General features: G+C 50.6%; 1 protein-coding gene across 2 annotated transcripts; it reads right to left on the minus strand.

Moving 5' to 3' along the window:
* Positions 1 to 9,632: 9,632 nt before the first annotated feature.
* On the minus strand, positions 9,633 to 13,153 carry Lcn8 (lipocalin 8). 2 transcript variants are annotated; one of them, XM_040745237.1, is made up of 7 exons: positions 12,435 to 13,153; positions 11,535 to 11,665; positions 11,020 to 11,090; positions 10,605 to 10,709; positions 10,435 to 10,524; positions 10,316 to 10,341; positions 9,633 to 9,748 (listed from the first exon to the last, which is right to left on the minus strand). In XM_040745237.1, the coding sequence occupies exons 1-7, from the start codon at positions 12,525 to 12,527 to the stop codon at positions 9,737 to 9,739; spliced, it is 528 nt and encodes a 175-aa protein (XP_040601171.1). In that variant the 5' UTR covers positions 12,528 to 13,153; the 3' UTR covers positions 9,633 to 9,736. The 2 variants fall into 2 exon arrangements, with proteins under 2 accessions (XP_040601171.1, XP_005083823.1); XM_005083766.3 differs by having other exon boundaries at positions 9,633 to 10,341.
* Between the last annotated feature and the right edge of the window lie 6,156 nt (positions 13,154 to 19,309).

Below are 19,309 nucleotides of genomic sequence, written 5' to 3' on the forward strand. Positions count from 1 at the left end.
CCACCTGAATTGCCAACCAAGCCCATGAAATGAATACAAACTGACCGATAAGGATATCTTTATCTCTACTTAACTACTATAAGAAGCAGTTAAATAAGAGCTAAAATATTTCAGCTAATAGAAATGGTCCCACCAAGAAAAAACAAAGAAAACTGCAACAACACTTTAAGCTGAATTGAATGGGCTAACATAATTGAAAGGGTCAGTATTGACACAAGACACCTAGGACCAAGTTCTCAGCAAAAGGAGGTTTAGATTTATTTGTCTCAGAGGGACAGAGGGCAGGGTATAGGAGACAAAGACAGGAGACAGAAGAGGGGAAAGGGGCAATGGATAAAGGGAAGAGATATTTGCCCTAGAATGACAAAGGACTGCCTCTGGGTAGAGGGGAGATGGAAGTGGCCCATAGGCAACTGGCAGTTTATAAAGGAAAAAGGGGAAATCCCATATTAGGATGATGTGTTTAATTTTGATTGGATAGATTAATTAGGTGAGCCAAAAGGGGCTTTTAATTGCTGGACTCGATATTTTTATAGCTGCACCTTAGTAAACAGCCTTAGGAAGACGGATTGGTCAAATTGGGGAATAGACCTTTGTGGCTGGCTTTAGAAATGTGATCTAGCCAGGGGGTGGTGGCGCACACCTTTAATCCCAGCACTCAGGAGGCAGAAACAGGTGGATCTCTATGAGTTCGAGGCCAGTCTGGTCTACAAAGCTAAAAAGAGACTCTGTCTCTAAAAACCAAAAAAAAAAATGAAAGGAAGAAAGAAAGGGAAGGAAGGAGGGAGGGAGGGAAGGAAGGAAGGAAGAAATGTAATTTAGCAGTTTTAGCAAGACAGAGGGAATGGGGATGGGCAAAGTCTCCAGAGTCATGTTTATTGTACTCAGGCCCACTAGAGCACTTCATACAGATATTGTCCTGGTTGGTTTTTGTCAGCTTGACACAACCTGGACATATCTAGGAAGAGGGAATCTTATTGAGAAAATGTCTCCATCCAGATGCAAGGGGCAATGACTAGAATCTGAGCAGATTTTTTTTTTGCTTTCAACCATGCAAAAATATGCTTCTGTCCTCTCCTGGATTGCCCTGCCTATCATGGGAAGCAAGGCATTTGCATCCCTGTTTGGTACATGTTCTTGACTTTTAATTTTACCTCCAGAACATTGGCTTTACTATGCACAGAATGTGGTATTCCTGCATATGATTTGTTAATGCATTTCCCTCTTTTTCTTTCTTTTTTTTTTCAAGACAGGGTTTCTCTGTGTACCCCTGTGTTGGGGAAGTCCTGTGTATATGTCAATAAAGTACTGCTGGCCAATAGGGAATCTAGATAGGTGGGACTAGGAGTCCAGGAGAATTCTGGGAAGGAGAAACACAGAGAGTCGAGATGTAACGCCATGGGGTAGGAAGCCCGGAAAATTCTCCGGTAAGAGAAATACTTAGATTAACAATTATGGGTAATTACTTAAGTCAGAGCTAGCCAGTAAGAAACAAGCAAGGCCAACAGCTTCATAATTAATACAGCGTCTTGTGTGTTATTTGGGGACTACAATGCAGCAGAGCCCAGGCGACTGGCGGGTGATAAACCAAAGCGGCTAGCAAGGAAAAGCTTCCATTTACACCCCTGGCTATCCTGGAACTTGCTCTGTAGACCAGGCTGGCCTTGAACTCAGAGATCTGCCTGACTCTGCCTCCCAAATGCTAGGATTAAAAGTGTGTGTATCCACTTCCATGTCCACCAGACAGAGAGCCCTTACCTGAAAGTGAACTTTCTTGTTCCGGTATTCTCACATGCGCAAGTGAAGGCGTGCATATGCGTGTGTACATTCGTGTGGAGGCCAATAGTCAACATCAGGTGTCATTTGCTGCCCGCCATTTTTGATACCGGGTCTCTAATTGAACCTGGAATCCAACAACTTGACCAAATAGGTGAGCCAGCAAGCCCCAGGGATCCCTCTGTCTCCACCTCCCCAGCACTGGGATTGCAGGTTATGTGCCAGAGTGTCTGGCACTTCTTTACATGGGCTAAGGGGGATTAAATCCAGATCTTTACTGACTGGGCCACATCCACAGCCCTGAAAATGAACTTGCTGGCCCGTGATTGTGGTATGGAGGTCAAGCTCCAGACCTGTGCGATGATGAACTGCAGCTGGAGTCCACAGTCTGGAGTGTGTCATGAGCAGGGAGCCCAACCTCAGGCTAAGCTCCTGGGACTTTGTGTGGGTGTGGGCCGGAAGATCTGAAGGAAATCACAGCACTCCCTGTGCCCATGTCAGAACCTCACTCAGAAGGCCTCCTCTGAGGTTTCTCTGGCACTCGGTTCAGGATTTGAGGTGTGTAAGGGGATGCAGAGTTTTCCCTTTGTGGGCCTCTGTGGTGTCTCACTCCAATGCCTGGGGGTCAGTGACATCTCTGCACTCCAGCAGGACTGCCTCTCCACCACCCCAGGTACCACTTTCCTGCTTCCCTCTTGGGGCTGCTGCTTCCAGTTGTCTTATTCTGCAAATAAGAATTCATTTGCAGGCTGGAGAGATGGCTCAGTGGTTAAGAGCACTGGCTGCTCTTCCAGAGGTCCTGAGTTCAATTCCCAGCCACCACGATGAGCACTCCAGCCCTGAGCACAGCCGGGAAGAAGACACGAAACTGAGTGGGAGGGGCCGAGTCGGGGAGCAGGGAATGGGCGGGGCTAGAGAACAGCCACATCCAGGGGGACCTTGGAAACAATAACAGGATTTGAACTCCACACAGTAGGGAGCCTTAGGAAAATATAGGCAACAGAGGGATCTGTTCCTCTTCCCCCTTCCATTTGAGAGACCTACTGAGACCCCAAGAGAAGGCCTGCTCTTGTCTCTACTTGTGACCTGCTAGGGCTGCTTCCAGATCTTAAGAGAACAGGGAACTGCTCCAGAGTGAGGATGGGGATGTGGGCCTGAATCAGTCAGCTATGTGAGGTGTGTCCATTACAGAGTAGTCATAGGAAAAAATGCAATGCATTTGCAACCAAACGGGTCATTGAGACAGGAACCAACTAGTGGTGCACAGGTGTGCCCCACCACCCATCTGTCATCACTTACCCTACCCTCAGAAAAGATGCTAGGCAGCGTGTGGCAGCAAGGTTTATTCGGCATAGAGCACCTTGGGTAGGGGAAGGACAGGTCAGGTGATCAGAGTTATTGCATCCTCCTCAGATCAGTCCCTGCAGGCAAAGCAACAGAGCTCAGGGACCCTGAGGCACTGGACAGGGTCACAGCCTCGGGGCCTGGCATCCTAGCTACTTGGCTTTAGCAAAGCAACTGGTTCCCTGAGCCTTGATTTCTCTATCTGCAAAATGAGCCACATTGCCAATATCTAGGGGATAGGTTGTGGTAATGAGGTTATACTGGTGGTGGACCATCACGGTGCTGGATAAAGGGAACCCTAAGACATCTAACAGGGTCCATATCTCCCCTTGACCCACCCCCTGATAGCACCTGAAGAGACAGAGCCAATCAGCAGTACTGAGCATCCCTGTCGGGCAGAACATTGAGGACAAGGAGCCAACCATGCAGCTCTGTTCCAGGTCCACACCCACACCTGTCCACAGACCCGCTTCCCTCCCAGGACTTAGACTGACGGCTTGGGCTCACGTTCCCAACAACATCTCTTTCCAAACAACAGAACAGATGCCTCTGTGGACCTGCCAAGCGATGCTGTTTGGTGTCCTCATCAGGAGGGACGCACACACACACACACACACACACACACCACCACCAGGGCCCGGATCCAGTATCAGAACACAGGGGCTGCAGCGTAAATAAAGGATGTGGACTCACCTCCTCCAGGAAACTGGTCCACCTCCCTGCAGGACAGGGCAGCATGAGAGGGGAGCAGGAGAGCGTCAGACCCCACTATGGAGGCCTCGCTCAGCTACTGAGGAAAAGCTAGCCCAGAGAGGATAACTGAGTCCTCTTGACCCTTGGGCAGCCTGTGTTCCAGAACCGGGATCTGCCTGCTCCAGTAAGTGTGATCAAGCACAGTGCCCAGCTGCCCACAGATACCAGGCCAGAGTAAGCTCCTACCCTTACCAATGTGACAGGAAGGACATGTGAAGGAACCCCCCACCATAGGTGCCCAGCACAGTCCCGTCGCGGTCCAGAGACTCACCAATTGCACTATGTTCTCTTTCACACAGTCCACTGTAGACAAAAACCAGATGATGACACGAGGAAGGGACAGGGCAGGCCCAGGGCTTCGCCTAATCCTGGGAGGCCCTGACCCAGGTGAGGCCTACTTACATACATGCCAGATAAAGTGTATATCTCGTTCTATGAACCCATGCTCCAAGGCTACCGAATGGAAATTTCTCATGTGTTTCTCACTGTCGGCCAAGCTCCGGGCTGCGGGTGAGCATGGCACTGGGCTTCTATAATTACAAACTTTCTCTCCCCGCCCCCAGCCCCGTGCAACCCTGGGGATCCTCTCCTATCCCCCACCCCAGGGTGGGAAGACAATGGATGAGGTATAAGAGGGTTGAGCTGGGCGTTAGTGGTGCACGCCTTTAATCCCAGTACTCAGGAGGCTACAGAGCGAGTTCCAGGACAGCCTCCAAAACAATACAGAGAAACCCTGTCTCGAAAAATCCAAAAAAAAAAAAAAGAGGGTCGACACCCATCCCATCCCCAGATGAGTTCAGGCTGGACTTACTGTGCAGTTTCATGACCCGAGTAGATGTGTCATTTATTGCAGTAACGATAAATATGATGGAATAGGTCTTGTAGTCAGTGTCCAAAATAACGATTTCTTTGTCTCCTTGAAACAGAGCAAAATTCTAGACACTTCCCACTTGCTTGGCCAGGGCTCTCAGTTCCTAGCTGTGCTTTTGCCTGGCACATTTGCACGAACAAGCGTGTACTGGAAGCACACATGGGCAGCATGGAATGAGCCTTGAGAGTCCGAAGGACTCTCTGAAGAGGAGGGCAAGGATCCCCACTGACCCAGGTAAAGGAATGCTGGATCACATCTAGGATTCCAGAGAGGAGGCTGCTAACGTCCTGGAAAAGACAGAGACTGGGGACGGTGGATGTGGGGGCACCTGCCCAGGCTCCTGACTCTTAGGCCTGGCATCCTGGTACTGAGCAGTCTGGCACTGAGGGCTTCAGTCAGGGTACAACACCCTCAGAGAGGCAAGGGTCCCACTCCCCATCCAGAACAGTGGAAGTACACACTGAGAGTAAACCAAAGTGCCCCAGATAGGCCACCACACCCACCAAACCTGGGACAGTATGTTTGCTTATTGCTCTGGTGACCCTGAACCTCCATGGGTAGTCTGATTTAGAAGCCTCGATCTTCTCCAGCACACAGACGTCCTTACTACAAAGACAAGAAGGTAGGCCAGCCTGTAATCCCAACACAGGAGGTGAGGAGAACTGAGTCAAGGAGATTGCAGTTTGAGGCCAAGTTGGGCTACATGCCCAAGTCAGGACATCCTGGGCTACACAGACAGAAAAAGGGGGGAAAACAGTGTGGCCCTCAGTGGCAGAGAGTGAGTATCTTAGGTGTGTTTATACACGGGACTCATGCCTGTGTACATGTATCCCTAAACATATAGCTCAGGACAGCCTGGGCTATACAGACAGACAAAGTTGGGGGTGAAGGAGAATAGAGGAAGGAGACTCCTGGCCTCCTGCCTACCAGGCCTTGAACTGTATGCTCTGAGGTGGTGGACATGGTAGGCAACCCTGGAGTCCAGAAACCAGCTAGACACAGGTGTCCTAACGTCTGCTGCGCCTACAACCCCAGAGAACTGGACCCCTTACCCAGTGGTTACCCAGTGAGAAGGAGAAGGAGTAGCAAGAGGTACTGGCTATGGAAATATGCCCCTGGTGACTCCTAGGAAGCCACTTTCCTGTGCTTGCAGACACAGAGAAGACCAAAAGACACCCTGAGGGATACAGGCTCGGAGGAACACTGTCACACTTGTGTCTGAAGGACACAGTCTGAGGAACGGGAACAAACATACCTAAGAGACCTCACTCTCTGCCACTGAGGGACACAGCCTAAGAAACATGGACACACTGATATGAGTAACACATTCAGGAGCGCATATGTGAGCGACAAACTTCCTGAAGTAAAGTAACACACATTTGGGGGAGAATCTCTTACGAAACAGGGAGATGTTCATGATTGAGGGACACACTTGGTGGCACAGGGACACACAGAGGCACACGCTGAGGAGCAGAGACAGCACACGCGTGTGAGATACACAGTCTTTGAGGAACAGGGTTGCACACATCTGAAGAACACAGTCTTGAGGTGAAGAGAATCAAGGACACACTCAGAGCTGAGGGACACATTCAGGGACACACATTAAGGTAAAAGGACACACATTTGAAGGCACACTCTAGGAAGCATGGTTACGCACATCTGAGGGCACGCCTGACCGAGGGAAACAGTTCTGAGGAGCAGAAGCACATACAAATCTGAGGGACACTCTGTGACAAAATGATACACTGTAAAGGGACTCTCTGAGGATAGGGACATGCGCATGTTACTGTGGACGTGAGTCTGGCTTCCCATGTGCGGCCTGAAGGTGTCCACTGGCCAATAGATACATGGGAACGTTGGCACTGTTGGGTTGAATGCCAGGATGAGGGGATGACTCAGGTCAGCCTTGCCTCACTTTTCCTCAGACCTCACCATCTGTCAGTGAGGAGTTGGCATGTCTCATGACCCTAGAGCTAGGAAATTGGACCTTAAAGCTGTCTGATCAGTTACTTGCTCAGAGGCCAGGGTGGCAGTCCTGGAGCCCAAACTCCTATCGTGATTGTAGAGTTGTTAGGTCACTCCATAAACTGCCTTGATAGACAGTGGGACACCCAGGGTGCCAACGATTATCTGGTCCCATCTGAAACAGTTGCCTCTTCATCTCTCTCTAAAGCCTAGGCTGAGGCACAGACATGGGGAGATGTATCTCCGGGAAAAGCAGAGAGCACTGTACAGGTTACCCCAACTTTCCTCTAGGGCCATAGGCAAGGCTTTCACTCACTAGAAATAGGTGATTGTCAGGACCAGTAGGTTATTTTCCATCTCAACTCTCATGGCTCCCAACTTCTCATCATCCCTGTAGCCAATTTCATCAGTATTGGCGACAAAGGCGATCTCATACCAGAAGCCTAAAAACTGGGGGATAGGAATTAGAGAAAGGACCTGCCCAAGAGTATCAGCATCCAGGATTAGGGACCCTGAGAGCCATTCTCTGTCCCTCCCTTCCAAGGAATGCAGAAGTCTGGAAAGTTCTAGGGGTGAAGGGTACCCAAGATGGGGAGTATCGAAGGCTGACTAGGCAGGGCCCAAGCCCCATGGAAAAGCACTGAACTTGGTTCACTATAACTGTGACTACCTGGCTTACGTCGAAGTCATTCTGTTCTGCATCCTCTGGGTCGGCAGCCGACCCCACGAACAGACACATGCACAGCCCCAGCAGAGTGAAGGGTATGTTGCTCTCCATATGCCTAGCTGGTAGTACCTGGGTTCAACTCTCCAGCCACAGGAAGCCATAGCCTTTGGCTCAGAGCCTCTGAACTTTATATCCTTCCTGCGGGTGCTTGGGATAGACATAGAAGGTTCTCATTAGGTCAGGTTGGGAGCACACTGTAAGCCAGCCAGGTGACTCACCTACCTGCTAGATAGCAGGGCCTTGGGGGACTGCCTCCAGGGGACACAGATCTTGCCTCTGGGTGTCCACTCATATATGCATAAATCCACTCAGCAATTGAGCGGCTCCTTTCCAGTTGTGTGTGGGTGACAGAGCAGGCTCCACCAAAGATCCTTGACAGGCTTTGGTCACAGGCACAGAGAAGATAAAGACTTGCTAGGGGCAGAACTCTGCCCACTGTAGCAAGTGACCCAGGCAGCAGAGGCCTGGGAATGGCGGGGGCAGGACTGCGGACACCGGAGCCATGCGTGGTTGGATCTGTGCGGCTTTATGTTCATCGAGATGAGAATCTTAAGGAGTAGGTCAGAACATCGTGACTCCCCCCCCCAGCTTATGCCTGTTTTACTGGGGACTTTGAAGAAGCCACAGCAGTCACCCAAGGGCCACCAGATGAGCAGCCAGAATACCTGGACTAAAGCCAGCCCTGAGGAACCCTGGCACTGTCTTTACTCCCAAACTTGGTTTTTTGTGGGCAGAGACCACAGTCTCCAGATTTCAGGTAAAGAACGAGACACATAAGGCCAAGCCACCTGTGTAGTCTCCACAGCAAAGAGACAGCCCCCTTGTGACATCATCCCCTAGGGAAAACCCAGGCCCTGGCCCTGAGGGCACAGACAAGGATAGAGGAGTGTTGGCAACTACAGTCAGGGTTCAAATGATGAGGAGTGGGAAAGAGGAAACAAGGAGAACAGTTAAGGAATATAAAAATGACGCAGGGCTCAGAGCCCTGCAGGAAGGAACAGCTAATGCACGCAGAGATGACGGCCAGCTGGATCTTCTGGTGGCCCAGCTAGTGGACTCATGCACCTCTTTCTTCCTGACGGAAGCCAAGGCCAGTGTTCCCAGCATACTTCTTGAAAACCAGTCACCAGCTATTCTGGAGCTCAGACAAAGTCAGGCAGCCGTTAGCGCTGTGTCCAGACCCCTCTTCATCTCAGCAAGCCCCAGATTGGCAGCCAGGGATCAATCCAATCCTCCCTGACCCTTCCAACCTCAAAAGAACATTGGGTCTGTTCAGAACTGAGCTGTCCTGATGCTAATGATCTCATCCTAGAGATGGTGATCTGCACGCGGTCACTCAAGGCCAATGAAGTAAGCTCAAGGAACACCCAGCACCAAGAGTTTTGAGTGGGGTGTATGCCCACCGGTAGCTGTAAAATCTGTATTCTTAGGGAATCTCTGTGCAAAAAGGGACATTCAGGAGAGATGGAAAGCATTTTTCCTGCCTTTTGAAGAAATAAAGAAACCCTTCAGGATCCTGCTAAACTGCACACTGCCCCACCCATCCTCCAACAAGACAGACAGTGGCCATCGCAACACCTTGCCATCTCCAGAATATAGCACCCGGTACTGAGTACTGGCCTCAGGAAAGGGGCCCCAGAATGGACTCAATTCTGTCCTCGGAATGTCAGCTGCCCATCTGTCCAGTGGGGACAAGACACCTCAAAGGGATGTGTTGAGGACAGTTGTAGAAGTTGGCAACCAACAAAGTGGGCAGTGGAAAGGTTAGAGGTTCCCTCACAGCCAGAGCTACACATTTCTGTGTTTCTTTCCTGGAGGCTCTGCCCCCAGCGTGGCCTTGACCATGTGGCAGCCCTTTTGAAAAGCATTTCTCTGCTGCTCCTCTGCCCAGATGCCCACAAAGTCTCTCAATTTTCCTCATAGCATCCTAGAGTGCCACTGGCATCCACGAACACTGTTCCAGTATGAGGAGGGGACCGTGGGACCCCACTGCTCAGGATAGCATGAATGGGCCAGGGAAGGCCAGGGCAGGGTGGAGCAGGACCTTTCACATGGGAATCTGGACTGGCTGCCCTGTGTGTGAGGCACATTCTTCACCAAGCATTTCTGGGAAATGCAGGCTTGTCTCCTCCACCTGGGCCAGAGAAACATTCCTGCCACCCCTTTCCCTGCCCCCAGGAAAGATGCTGGGCAGCATTTGGCAGCAGGGTTTATTGGAAGCAGGTGCAAGAGGCCCATCAGGCAGGAGCAGGAGAGGCCAGGTAGGTGGGGCTGTAGCCTTGGGCCAGGGCAGAAGCTATTCAGACCAGTCCCTGTAGGCAGAATAGCAGAGCTTAGAGCCATGTGTGGCCTTCAAGAACCCTGTGCTGGTCAAGCATCACAAGCTAGGTACCTGGTACCTCAGCTGCCTGGCTTTGGCAAAGCACTGGTTCCCTGAGCCTTGGAGTTATAGTGTCAACCTCTGGGGCCTCTGCTGTGACGGTGAGGTTGTGTAGGTAGTGGGTTAGCATAGTGTTAGACATAGGAAACCCCAAGATAGCCAACAGAGCTGAACTCCCACCAACTGGCAGAACACGAAGGGGTAAAACCTGCGCCCTGCACATCCCTGCTGGACAGAACAATACAAACAAGGTACCTCCCTTCTCCAACCTAGCCCTGTCCCACCCCCAAGAGCCCAGCATGACAGCTTGGAGTCACATTGCAGACTGTTCTTTCCAAACTACAAAACAGAAGCATCTGAAGCTGCCTATCAGGGCTGTTGGTTGTCCTGCTCAGAGGAGGGATGGATGACCCCTCCTTTCCGGGACCAGAATCTAGTAGTGCCAGCAGGAGCTCCATGAAGGCTGGGCTGCAATGTAGACCAAGGGTAGCGGGCTCACCTCTTTCAAGAGCTCAGCACACCTCCCTGTGGGAAGAGACAGCATGTGACACAGTCAAGAGGGCATCAGACCCCATAATAGGGCCTGGTCCAGAGTCCTCCCCAAGGCACCATGCTCACCATGTCGGGCCAGCATGTAAAGACCTTGATCTGCTGTCATTTCTCGAAACTTCCAGAAGCCAGGCTCATCCTCAGTCTCAAGGCTCCGAGCTGTGGAGTACAGCAGGGCTGGGCTGGCAGCCTGAAGTAAGGCAGCCACAGGGCTCTGCCCCAACCCAGGCTGAACTTACTGAAGTACTTGAGCACATGGAAGTTTCTGCCCTGCCAAAGCAGGGACAACTTCAGGATGGTGTAATGTTCATAGTCTGTCTCCAGCACGCAGATCTTCCTGTGGCCTTCAGGAAATCAGTGGCAGGGTTAGGAAGACTTGCTCAAACCTCAGTACTACAGGCGGCTTACCTTGAAGGCTGGATCTGTAGAATCTAACTCCCTTCTGTTTCTGCCTAGTGCTGGGACCTGCCTGTGACATCCTGGGGAGATAACTTCTGAAGGTCAACCCTGTGCACTAGTAGAGATGAGGGGCCTGGAGCCCAGGGCCTGAGGATCCCAGGAAGGGCACAGAGAGCCTCCAGGCCAGGGGAAGATAGCAAGACAGTATCCAGGGTCAGGCAGTTGCAACTTTAGCAACAAGGCAATAGCACTTACCAGGAAAAGCAAAATCCCCGGGAGTGTCTCTTCTTGAACCCACTGATGTGTCTGTTACACAGCTCCCTGAGCTAAAAAGCAACAGTGTTGTTAAGAATCTGCCAGCCTTCAATCCATCTGCAGGGCACATTACTGAGTGAGGCATACCTTCAGAAATGTGCTGGCAAGCTGGGGAGCCACCTGGAGCCTAGGATCCATGGGAAAGGAACCATGCATGGGGTAGGGCTGCCCTAGTCTCTCACCTTCAGGGAGCCATCCAGCTACTACCCACACGTTCTTATCAACCTATAGGGCTTTATCTTAAGCCCTTGCTTATATTTTGGCAGAAATGCAGTTCTAGGAGCCCGAGATCCAGCTTTCTCTGTGGTTGGAGGGCACAAGCAGGTGGGCACGGGGAAAGCTGGTCCACATACTGATGTCACCACTACAAGAGGTACACACTGGACAGTGCTCAACTACATATAGGTCTCTTCCTTCCCAGCAGGTCACATCCACAAATGACCCAGGCCCCTTACCTGTTATACACAGCCTTCACGGTGATATTCCTCCCACTGAAGGTGAGGAACAAACCCTCTATCCTCCTTTGAGTCTTCAGCACCAGGTTCTGGTCAGAAGTCACAGCCACTTCCTTCCAGAATCCTGCAATCTAGGGAACAGAACTAGAACTATCAAGCCAAACTGGGCTTCCAGCTCCTGGGCTATGGAGGGCATTTCAGGGATCCTCGGGCAGGGAGTGGTGGGCTCTGAGAGGTCTATAGATAGTCATGAGACTGAGGGGCCATTTGTCCTTAGCTGAGTTTTCCTTCTCAGGGAACCTATCAGGACACCGGACAGAAACGTTCCTTCCGGAAGATCCTGACACAAGACTGGGTATCACCTGAAACTTTTAGAAACTGGTTATTGTTACAAGAGAAAAGAATCCATGTCCCCCAAAGCCTGATCCCCCTGAGTTTACAATGCAACTCTGCTGGTCTCAGGAAGGATGCGGGCATAGAAAGAGGAATCCAAGCAAACAAGCCATGCACTCTGGAGAAGTCCTCTTCTGGCTCCACAGTACACAGGAATGGGGCCAAAGGAAGCCTATGAACCCGGGAGCAGGAAGGAATCCAAATTTGTAAATCACCGGGACCAGAGGTGACCGGGCTGAGGACAGCAGCTATTGCCTTGACACAGATGGCACATGAGAGAACTCAGGGAGGGGAGAGGTCCATGGAACCCAGAGCCTCACTAGGACCCTCAACTGCCTACCGTCTTGGGGATGGAGTCCTCAAGTGTGGGTCCTGCCCCTGTCAGCTATGCTGTAGCAAACTTGGAGTTGGATAGAAGGGGAGCGAGACTTACAACGGTTATACACTATTCCCTCCCAGTCCAACTTCCCGTCAAGCCCCAGTCATGCCTCCAAGCTAAAGAGTCACCTTCTCTGGTACTAGGTCCACCCTTGTAGACTCCGCCTGCAGCAGGTACACCAGGAAGAGTCCCCAGATGGTGTTCAGCAGCCTGGCTTCCATCTCAGGGCCTGTCTTGTGGCTTCTGTTTATGGAGGGCACGGGCTTATATTTGGAGAGTGTGCAAGCATGTGCAACCACCCAGAGAATGTCATTGGGCAAAGCTGACTGCCAGCTACTCAGAGACTCAGTTTCTGCTTACTCTGCATCAACCCACATCCAGGCAGGGGTTGAACCAAGCTAAGACAGCTCTCAAACTGCCTCCATCCTAGTATTTGGGCAATGATGGGCCCTACACTGAGGCTGCACTATCCCAGCTTCCCCATTTGTAACAATGTATTCTAAAACAACAGAAAAATGTTGAACTGGGTGGGCATGGAGCCTTGTGTCACCCACCTCCCAGGAATCTTACTTCCTGCAACATCTTACACTCCTGGACCACTGTCCACTCTGCCTATGACCCCTTTGGCTGAAAGTTTCCACAAAGCCCTGGGTAGTAACACAACTTGAGTGTGTGTGGTGTATGTATATTTGTACAGGGTATTTGTGTGTGTGTTCTTGTTAGGGAAAGGTGTGCACATATTCACAAGGGTGTGGAAGCCAGAGGCCAACCTCAGGTGTTGCTCCTCAGGTATCATTCACTTTCTGTTTTGTTTTATTTGTTTGTTTGGTTGGTTGGTTGGTTGGTTACTTAGTCTTTTTTTTTTTTTTTTTTTTTTTTTTGGTTTTTACGAGACAGGGTTTCTCTGTATTGTTTTGGAGGCTGTCGGTCCAGCCTGGCCTCAAACTCACAGAGATCTGCCTGCCTCTGCCTCCCGAGTGCTGGGATTAAAGGCGTGTGCCACCACCGCCCGGCATGGTTACTTAGTCTTTGAGACAGTCTCTCTCACTAATCCTAAACTTGCTGAGGAGGCCAGACTGCCTAGCCAGTGAGCCCCAAAGATCCACTTTTCTCTGTCTCCAGAGCACTGCATCATGTGATTTCAAATGCACACCACCATGCTTGGCTTTATACCTGGATTCTGAGGGAAGCATCTTATCAACTGAGAAATCCTCCCAGTCCCAATGACACAGTATTTAAATATATTAAAACAAATACCTCTCGGGCCACTGAGAATTTTAAGGCAATTTTTATTTTGAAAATCTACTTTATTTGTGATCAATATTAAAAACAAAACCTCTCACTCTCTAGGGGAGAAAGCTAAAACTGGCACCCCCAAAAGAGCTTGGTCACCTTGGGACCCAACTCTCTAGCTCAAAGACTGTACAGCTGAGGGTCGGATGCTGTGAGGCTTGTAGGGGCCCCAGGGGACCCAAAACAACTCTACCCAGGTCAGTATCCCTCATCCTGCAGAACTGGTCTCCAATCTTTAGGAGCCACATGGAGCTGCTCCAGACTTGGACAGCTCACGGGAGGTGGCAGCCATTGAAGACCACCCTCCAGGGGAAACCAGGCTAGAGAAGACACTAGGGTGGGCTGCTGGGAGATGTAAGGGATGGCTGGAGAGGAAGCACACTGGTTAACACGAGGAGCCCTCCAAAGACTCGGGGACATCAGGAGGAAAGCCGAGGACCCACCGGTCCCAGCAACACCAGCAACAGGCTGACAAGTCAGGGCCCCTGGGGACACAGAGATGGGCTTGGCTGACAAAAGCGAGAGAAAGGGAAGTGGAGTGGGTGGCATCGGGTTTTCTGGGTGACCAGGACAGGATGAGGGCAGCACCTGTGAAGGCTGACTGCTTCTGGTTCTTGTTGTCTGAGGACCACAGACACTGATGAGCAATGGACCAGAACTCCAGCAGATTCCGGGTCCTCACACCTGGCCCTTTGAAGAATGAGAACTACGCCCATTGAGAGAGTGAGGTTCTGTGACATGGAGGTAACAGCGGCGGTGGTCCCTGGGGAAAGACTCCTGTACTCCACCTGTCACTCAAGAGCAACGCAGAGTCCGTCATGTGACCCTGAATAACGTGCCCAGAACTCTGTGCCTCCATGTGTTAACCTGAGAAACAAGAGTGGAAAGAGCTACACGCACCCAGGAGTGTGTCATGGGATACACGCAACAGCTAGCCAACCAAGGTCCAGAGGCCCACGGGCCGCCGTCCTGACCCGTTTCTCAGGCTCCCAGAGGTCCAAACCATTTTCCCCACATCACAGCAGTGGTGGGAGGCAAAACCCAGACAAGCCAACTCCATGGCCCTCCAGCTGCTCCAGCTCCAGCCCCTGCATCCAACCAGCGAGACTCAAGGAAGTCTGGAGCCTGGTGGCCAGGAACCATCTTCACAAGGCACCTCAGTTTCACCAGCAGACACTATGCTCAATTTTCCCTGTGGATGCAACACTGTCTCTACACCAAGTTTCAATGAAACCTCCTGCCCCCTCTCCCAGAAGAACCCTAAGTGGCCAAAGTCCACTTCAGTCTCCCAGGAGGGCTGGGATCAACACAGGGCTACTGTGCCCTGCTCACGGGCTTCTCCAAAGAGTCACAGAGCCATGGGGATTCAGAATCTGTTTATTAGGTAGTAAGAGAAGGGACACAATAGGGAGAGAGGTGGGGGCCTCACTTGGTTCCTAAGGTCATGGTGAGAGTGCTGGTCCTGAGGTTGGCTGCTCCTACACAAAAAGGGCACAATCACTCCATCATCACTCCCTGACACGTGTCCTCGCTACTCCCCACAAGCTGAGCACTGTCAACCCACAAAGATGGAACTGTTAACCTTCACACACACACTATGGCCCCTGGCCTCAGACTAGAGATGCCTCTCTACGGCACCTGCCCAGACCTTAGAGACCCACCACACTTCCGAGTCCCTCACTCTTACAGGACCCCTAGGCAGAGGGAAAATTACAGTTATTTGGCATTGACTCTATCCCCTTATATTTTCCAAACCACCTGATGATGAAGGCTTAGGCAAGCTCCCCAGGGCTGTTTATATCCATGGAAAGTCAAAGCAATGCACATTGCACAGTGCACCTGCTCCCAGCCCTGGGGTAAGTGGGCAGGAGAAGAGAATAAACAGAGGCCTATGAGGACTGGAAAAGTACCAAAACAGAGAGAACTAGGAGGGTAGGGAGATAGCAAGAGGGGGCTACAGATGTGAAGAAACCACGAATGTGTCTCCCCACCACACCAGGACAATCCTTTTTTGTTGTTGTTTTGGTTTTTTTTTTTTCGAGGCAAGGTTTCTCTGTATTGCTTTGGAAGTTGTCCTGGAACTCACTCTGTAGACCAGGCTTGCCTTGGCCTCGAACTCACAGAGATCCACCTGCCTCTACCTCCCAAGTGCTGGGACTAAATGTGTGCACCACCAACACCTGGCTGCCAGAACAATCCTTAAGGGTATCACCCACACACACACACACACACACACACCCTAGACACAGGTAACTTTTACACATTTACAATTAATCTACTACTTATAGTTTTGTGAGTGCCAAAATTGTTAGTAATGAGCTTCGACAGGAACTAAGCAGCTTTCTGCCATGGTTTGGTTGGGTACGTCTCCCCAAGAACCTGCCTGCATCGAGATCCCAAGACCTTCTAGCCCAACCCTGTAGTGGGGCAGTAAATGGAAAGTTGGCAGTTCTGCCCTCGTGGGTTCTTGAGAACAGGATGACACAATGGCAGAGTAAGGTGCAGGCCCTGGGAAGGAAGCCCAAAGGCTAAGAAGACCTGGGGTACCCTGGACTGAGCAGTATCCCCCATCCAGAACCTGTGAATGACAGCCAGGCAGTGGCGCACGCCTTTAATCCCAGCACTCAGGAGGCAGAGGCAGGAGGATCTCTGTGAGTTTGAGGCCAGCCTGGTTTATAGAGCTAGTGCCGGGACAGCCAGGGTTACACAAAGACACCCTGTCTCAAAAAAAAAAAAAAGCAACAACAACAAAAAACAAGAACAAACAAAACAACCTCTAAATGAGATCTTATTGAAAGACAAGGTTTCTGCAGACATATTGGTTAGGGGCCTCAGATGGGATCATCCTAAGGCTAGGGTGGCCCTAACCCAAAGGTGGGCATCCTTGTGAAAGAATAATCCAGATGCAGACAGGCAGAGGAAAGAGGAAGATCCTAGAGTGATGCAGTCAAGACTAAAGCTGCCCAGGACAGAGGACACACGAGAAGCTGGGAGCAGCCAGGCAAGAGTCCTCTCCTAGGCGCCACACGCCTGGATTCCTGACTTTAGCTTCCTGGACTAGGAGAAAATTCTTTCTATCTCTTTGTCCTGCCTGATTAAGGTGGCCCCAGGAAACCAGACCAGCTTCTTCCACAAGACGTGTCTAAGCTAAATCCATAAGCACGAGGCTCAACAGGTAAAGGAGACAGCAGATTTCAGGGATGAGATGAAGGCACCAAGGGTCTTGCCATCCCAAGCTCAGCAGAGAAGTCGCCCTGCACCCAGCCTGGAAAGTGTTGGCACTGGTCACTCGGGATGCCTGATACACAGCCTCTCCTCATTTCATATAAGGTCACAAGGGAGGTTAGGGTGCCCACTTTCACCCTAAACCCTATCTCTTTGAATATCTTTCCCTACAGCTTTCCCACCAGCCCCCAGCTTTCATCTCTCCATTTTGGGAAGTGAGAAAAACTAAAGTTTAACCAGCTTCAGTTTGAGGGTTCAAACTATGAGGTTTACGAAGGAAGGAAGGGTTCCCACACTAACGAGGGGGCATTGCTGTGTCTGTGTTGTCTGGTCCTGGGGGACTCCTCCCAGCAAACCCTTCCTAGTCAGCAGCTGAGTGAAGTTCCCCCTGCAGTACTCTACTACCATCGCCAAGCCTCCACAGCAACGGGCGCAGACAGTCACCAAGCCTCCGCAGCAACGGGTGCAGACCATCACCAAGCCTCCGAAGCAATGGGCGCAGACCAGGTGGAGATGCACCTACCACCCACCATCCCTGTCCTAGCCAGGCTGTCCCAGATCGGTGAGACGGGGACAAGGAAAGGGTGGAACAAGTCCTACGGGATGAGATTTGAGACAAGCAAGGAAGAAGTGAGCAGAAAGAAGCTGGATTGGGTCATAGGGGTGGAAGATTCTGGGCTGAATGGGGAGGGGGCACACAGAGAAGTGAGGTGGGCCAGGAGAGGGGAAGCCCAGGCCTCTCACTGTGGAGCTGCACCGCAGTGCTAAGCACATCTCCCAGCTCCTTGTGGAGGTAGACCTCTGCTAATGAGCTGTAGTCAGGATCAGAGATGACACAAATTCTGAACCCCAAAATCACCAAGAGGCCCATTTCGATGCAAAAGCAAAGAGTCTTTTATTGAAATTATTTAACGAGCTAAACCCATTAGCTCGGGCTCTTTATCCATCCACAACGGTGGATGGCTGGAGAAAGACCCCTCCCCCAGAACCCTCAAGACAGGGATCTTAAAGGGCAGCGTAAGGGGAGACAAAACAGTCTCAGGATTGGTGCACTTCCAGGTTTGGGCGACCTGCCCCGTGTTGGTCAACTGGTTGTTGTGGTCCATAGGCCCTCCCAGGGTGGTTGCTATGTTCTGCATGTCACTGTTGTGCACTGTCTGTAAAGCACACCCAGAGCCGTAAAGCACAGCCCTGCCAGCTAACTTCTGATTGGTTCCTTGCCACCAGGAGGGCATCTGACCTTAGTGACCAGGATAGGAGCGGCAAGGTCATGCAAGCACATGTTAGCCTGCCATGGCTGCTGAAATGGGGGACTGGTCACTACAACAGCAAATGACAACCATTCTACAGGCCACAAACCCCCAGAGAACCCAGGTAACAAAGAATACCCTAAGAGAGACATATATGTATCTGCCTAGGAAGGGGGAAAAGATAAGATCTCCTGAGCAAATTGGGAGCATGAGAGGCAGGGGAAGGTGGAAAGGGAAAGGGGAGGAGGGAGGGATTGGTGAAAAAAGATACAGCTCAATAAAGAAAATGGCAAAAACAAAAGAGCTAGGAACAAGCCTAAGCTAAGGCCGAGCTTCCGTGGTTGACAATTAAGCCTTTGCATCTTTATTTATGGGCTGGCAGTCCGGGTAAGAAACTACTACTACATATGGAGTCCAATGTGGACACTTGGGTGCCCAAATACAGGACCTGAGAAAGTTAAAACTAAAAGTTCTGGGCAAGGACCCAGACTTGGCTTCCTAGTCCCACAATCTCTCAGGTAGGTCGGTGCGTGCAGAGTACAGAGGCCCAGTTCCCATCACTGCCTGCAGACCTGAAGGGAATGGAGCCAGCTGCCAGGGCCAGGGCCATGCACCACACAGCAGCTCACATGGCAGTTTATGATTTGTCTCACTTGATCAGAGAACACTGAAGGTTCTGGGTCACACCAGGTCCAGACACAGAAAACCTTTAAAAAGATACAGTATGCTTAAAATGGTGCTTAGGTACTAAAGAAAGACAAAATGGGTATAGACAGTCACAGGAAAAAATAAATACTTTAAAGATAATAAAATCTTTAAAGAGAGAGTAAAGTAATATAAAAAAGAACAAGCCGCGTAAAGATGGGAAATACAAAGGGTGTCTGGATCCTGTCTGGTGCTTTTTTTTACTTTGAAATGTTTAAATGCTAATATACAAAAGACAGCAGCTGCTGAAAGACATTGGATAATGAAAACTTTTAAATTAAACCAACCCATATACTTTGAGAATGTCTCATCTTCAAAATGGAAGTCAAAAATACGTTGCATTGGGGGGAGGTTATGCCTTTGTTTCCACAGAAAACAAAAAATTATGATTCTCTTCAAAATTAAGGAAGATCAGATTTGATTAGGGAAGACCTCCTGAAAATCTTGGCTGTAGACATGAAGAAAGAAGCCAAGAAAGACTACAGAACAGATGATATATGACAGGTGACATATGACAGGTGACATACATG

This window comes from Mesocricetus auratus, unplaced genomic scaffold (assembly GCF_017639785.1).
Source record: "Mesocricetus auratus isolate SY011 unplaced genomic scaffold, BCM_Maur_2.0 Super-Scaffold_100004, whole genome shotgun sequence".
Lineage (NCBI taxonomy): Eukaryota > Metazoa > Chordata > Mammalia > Rodentia > Cricetidae > Mesocricetus > Mesocricetus auratus.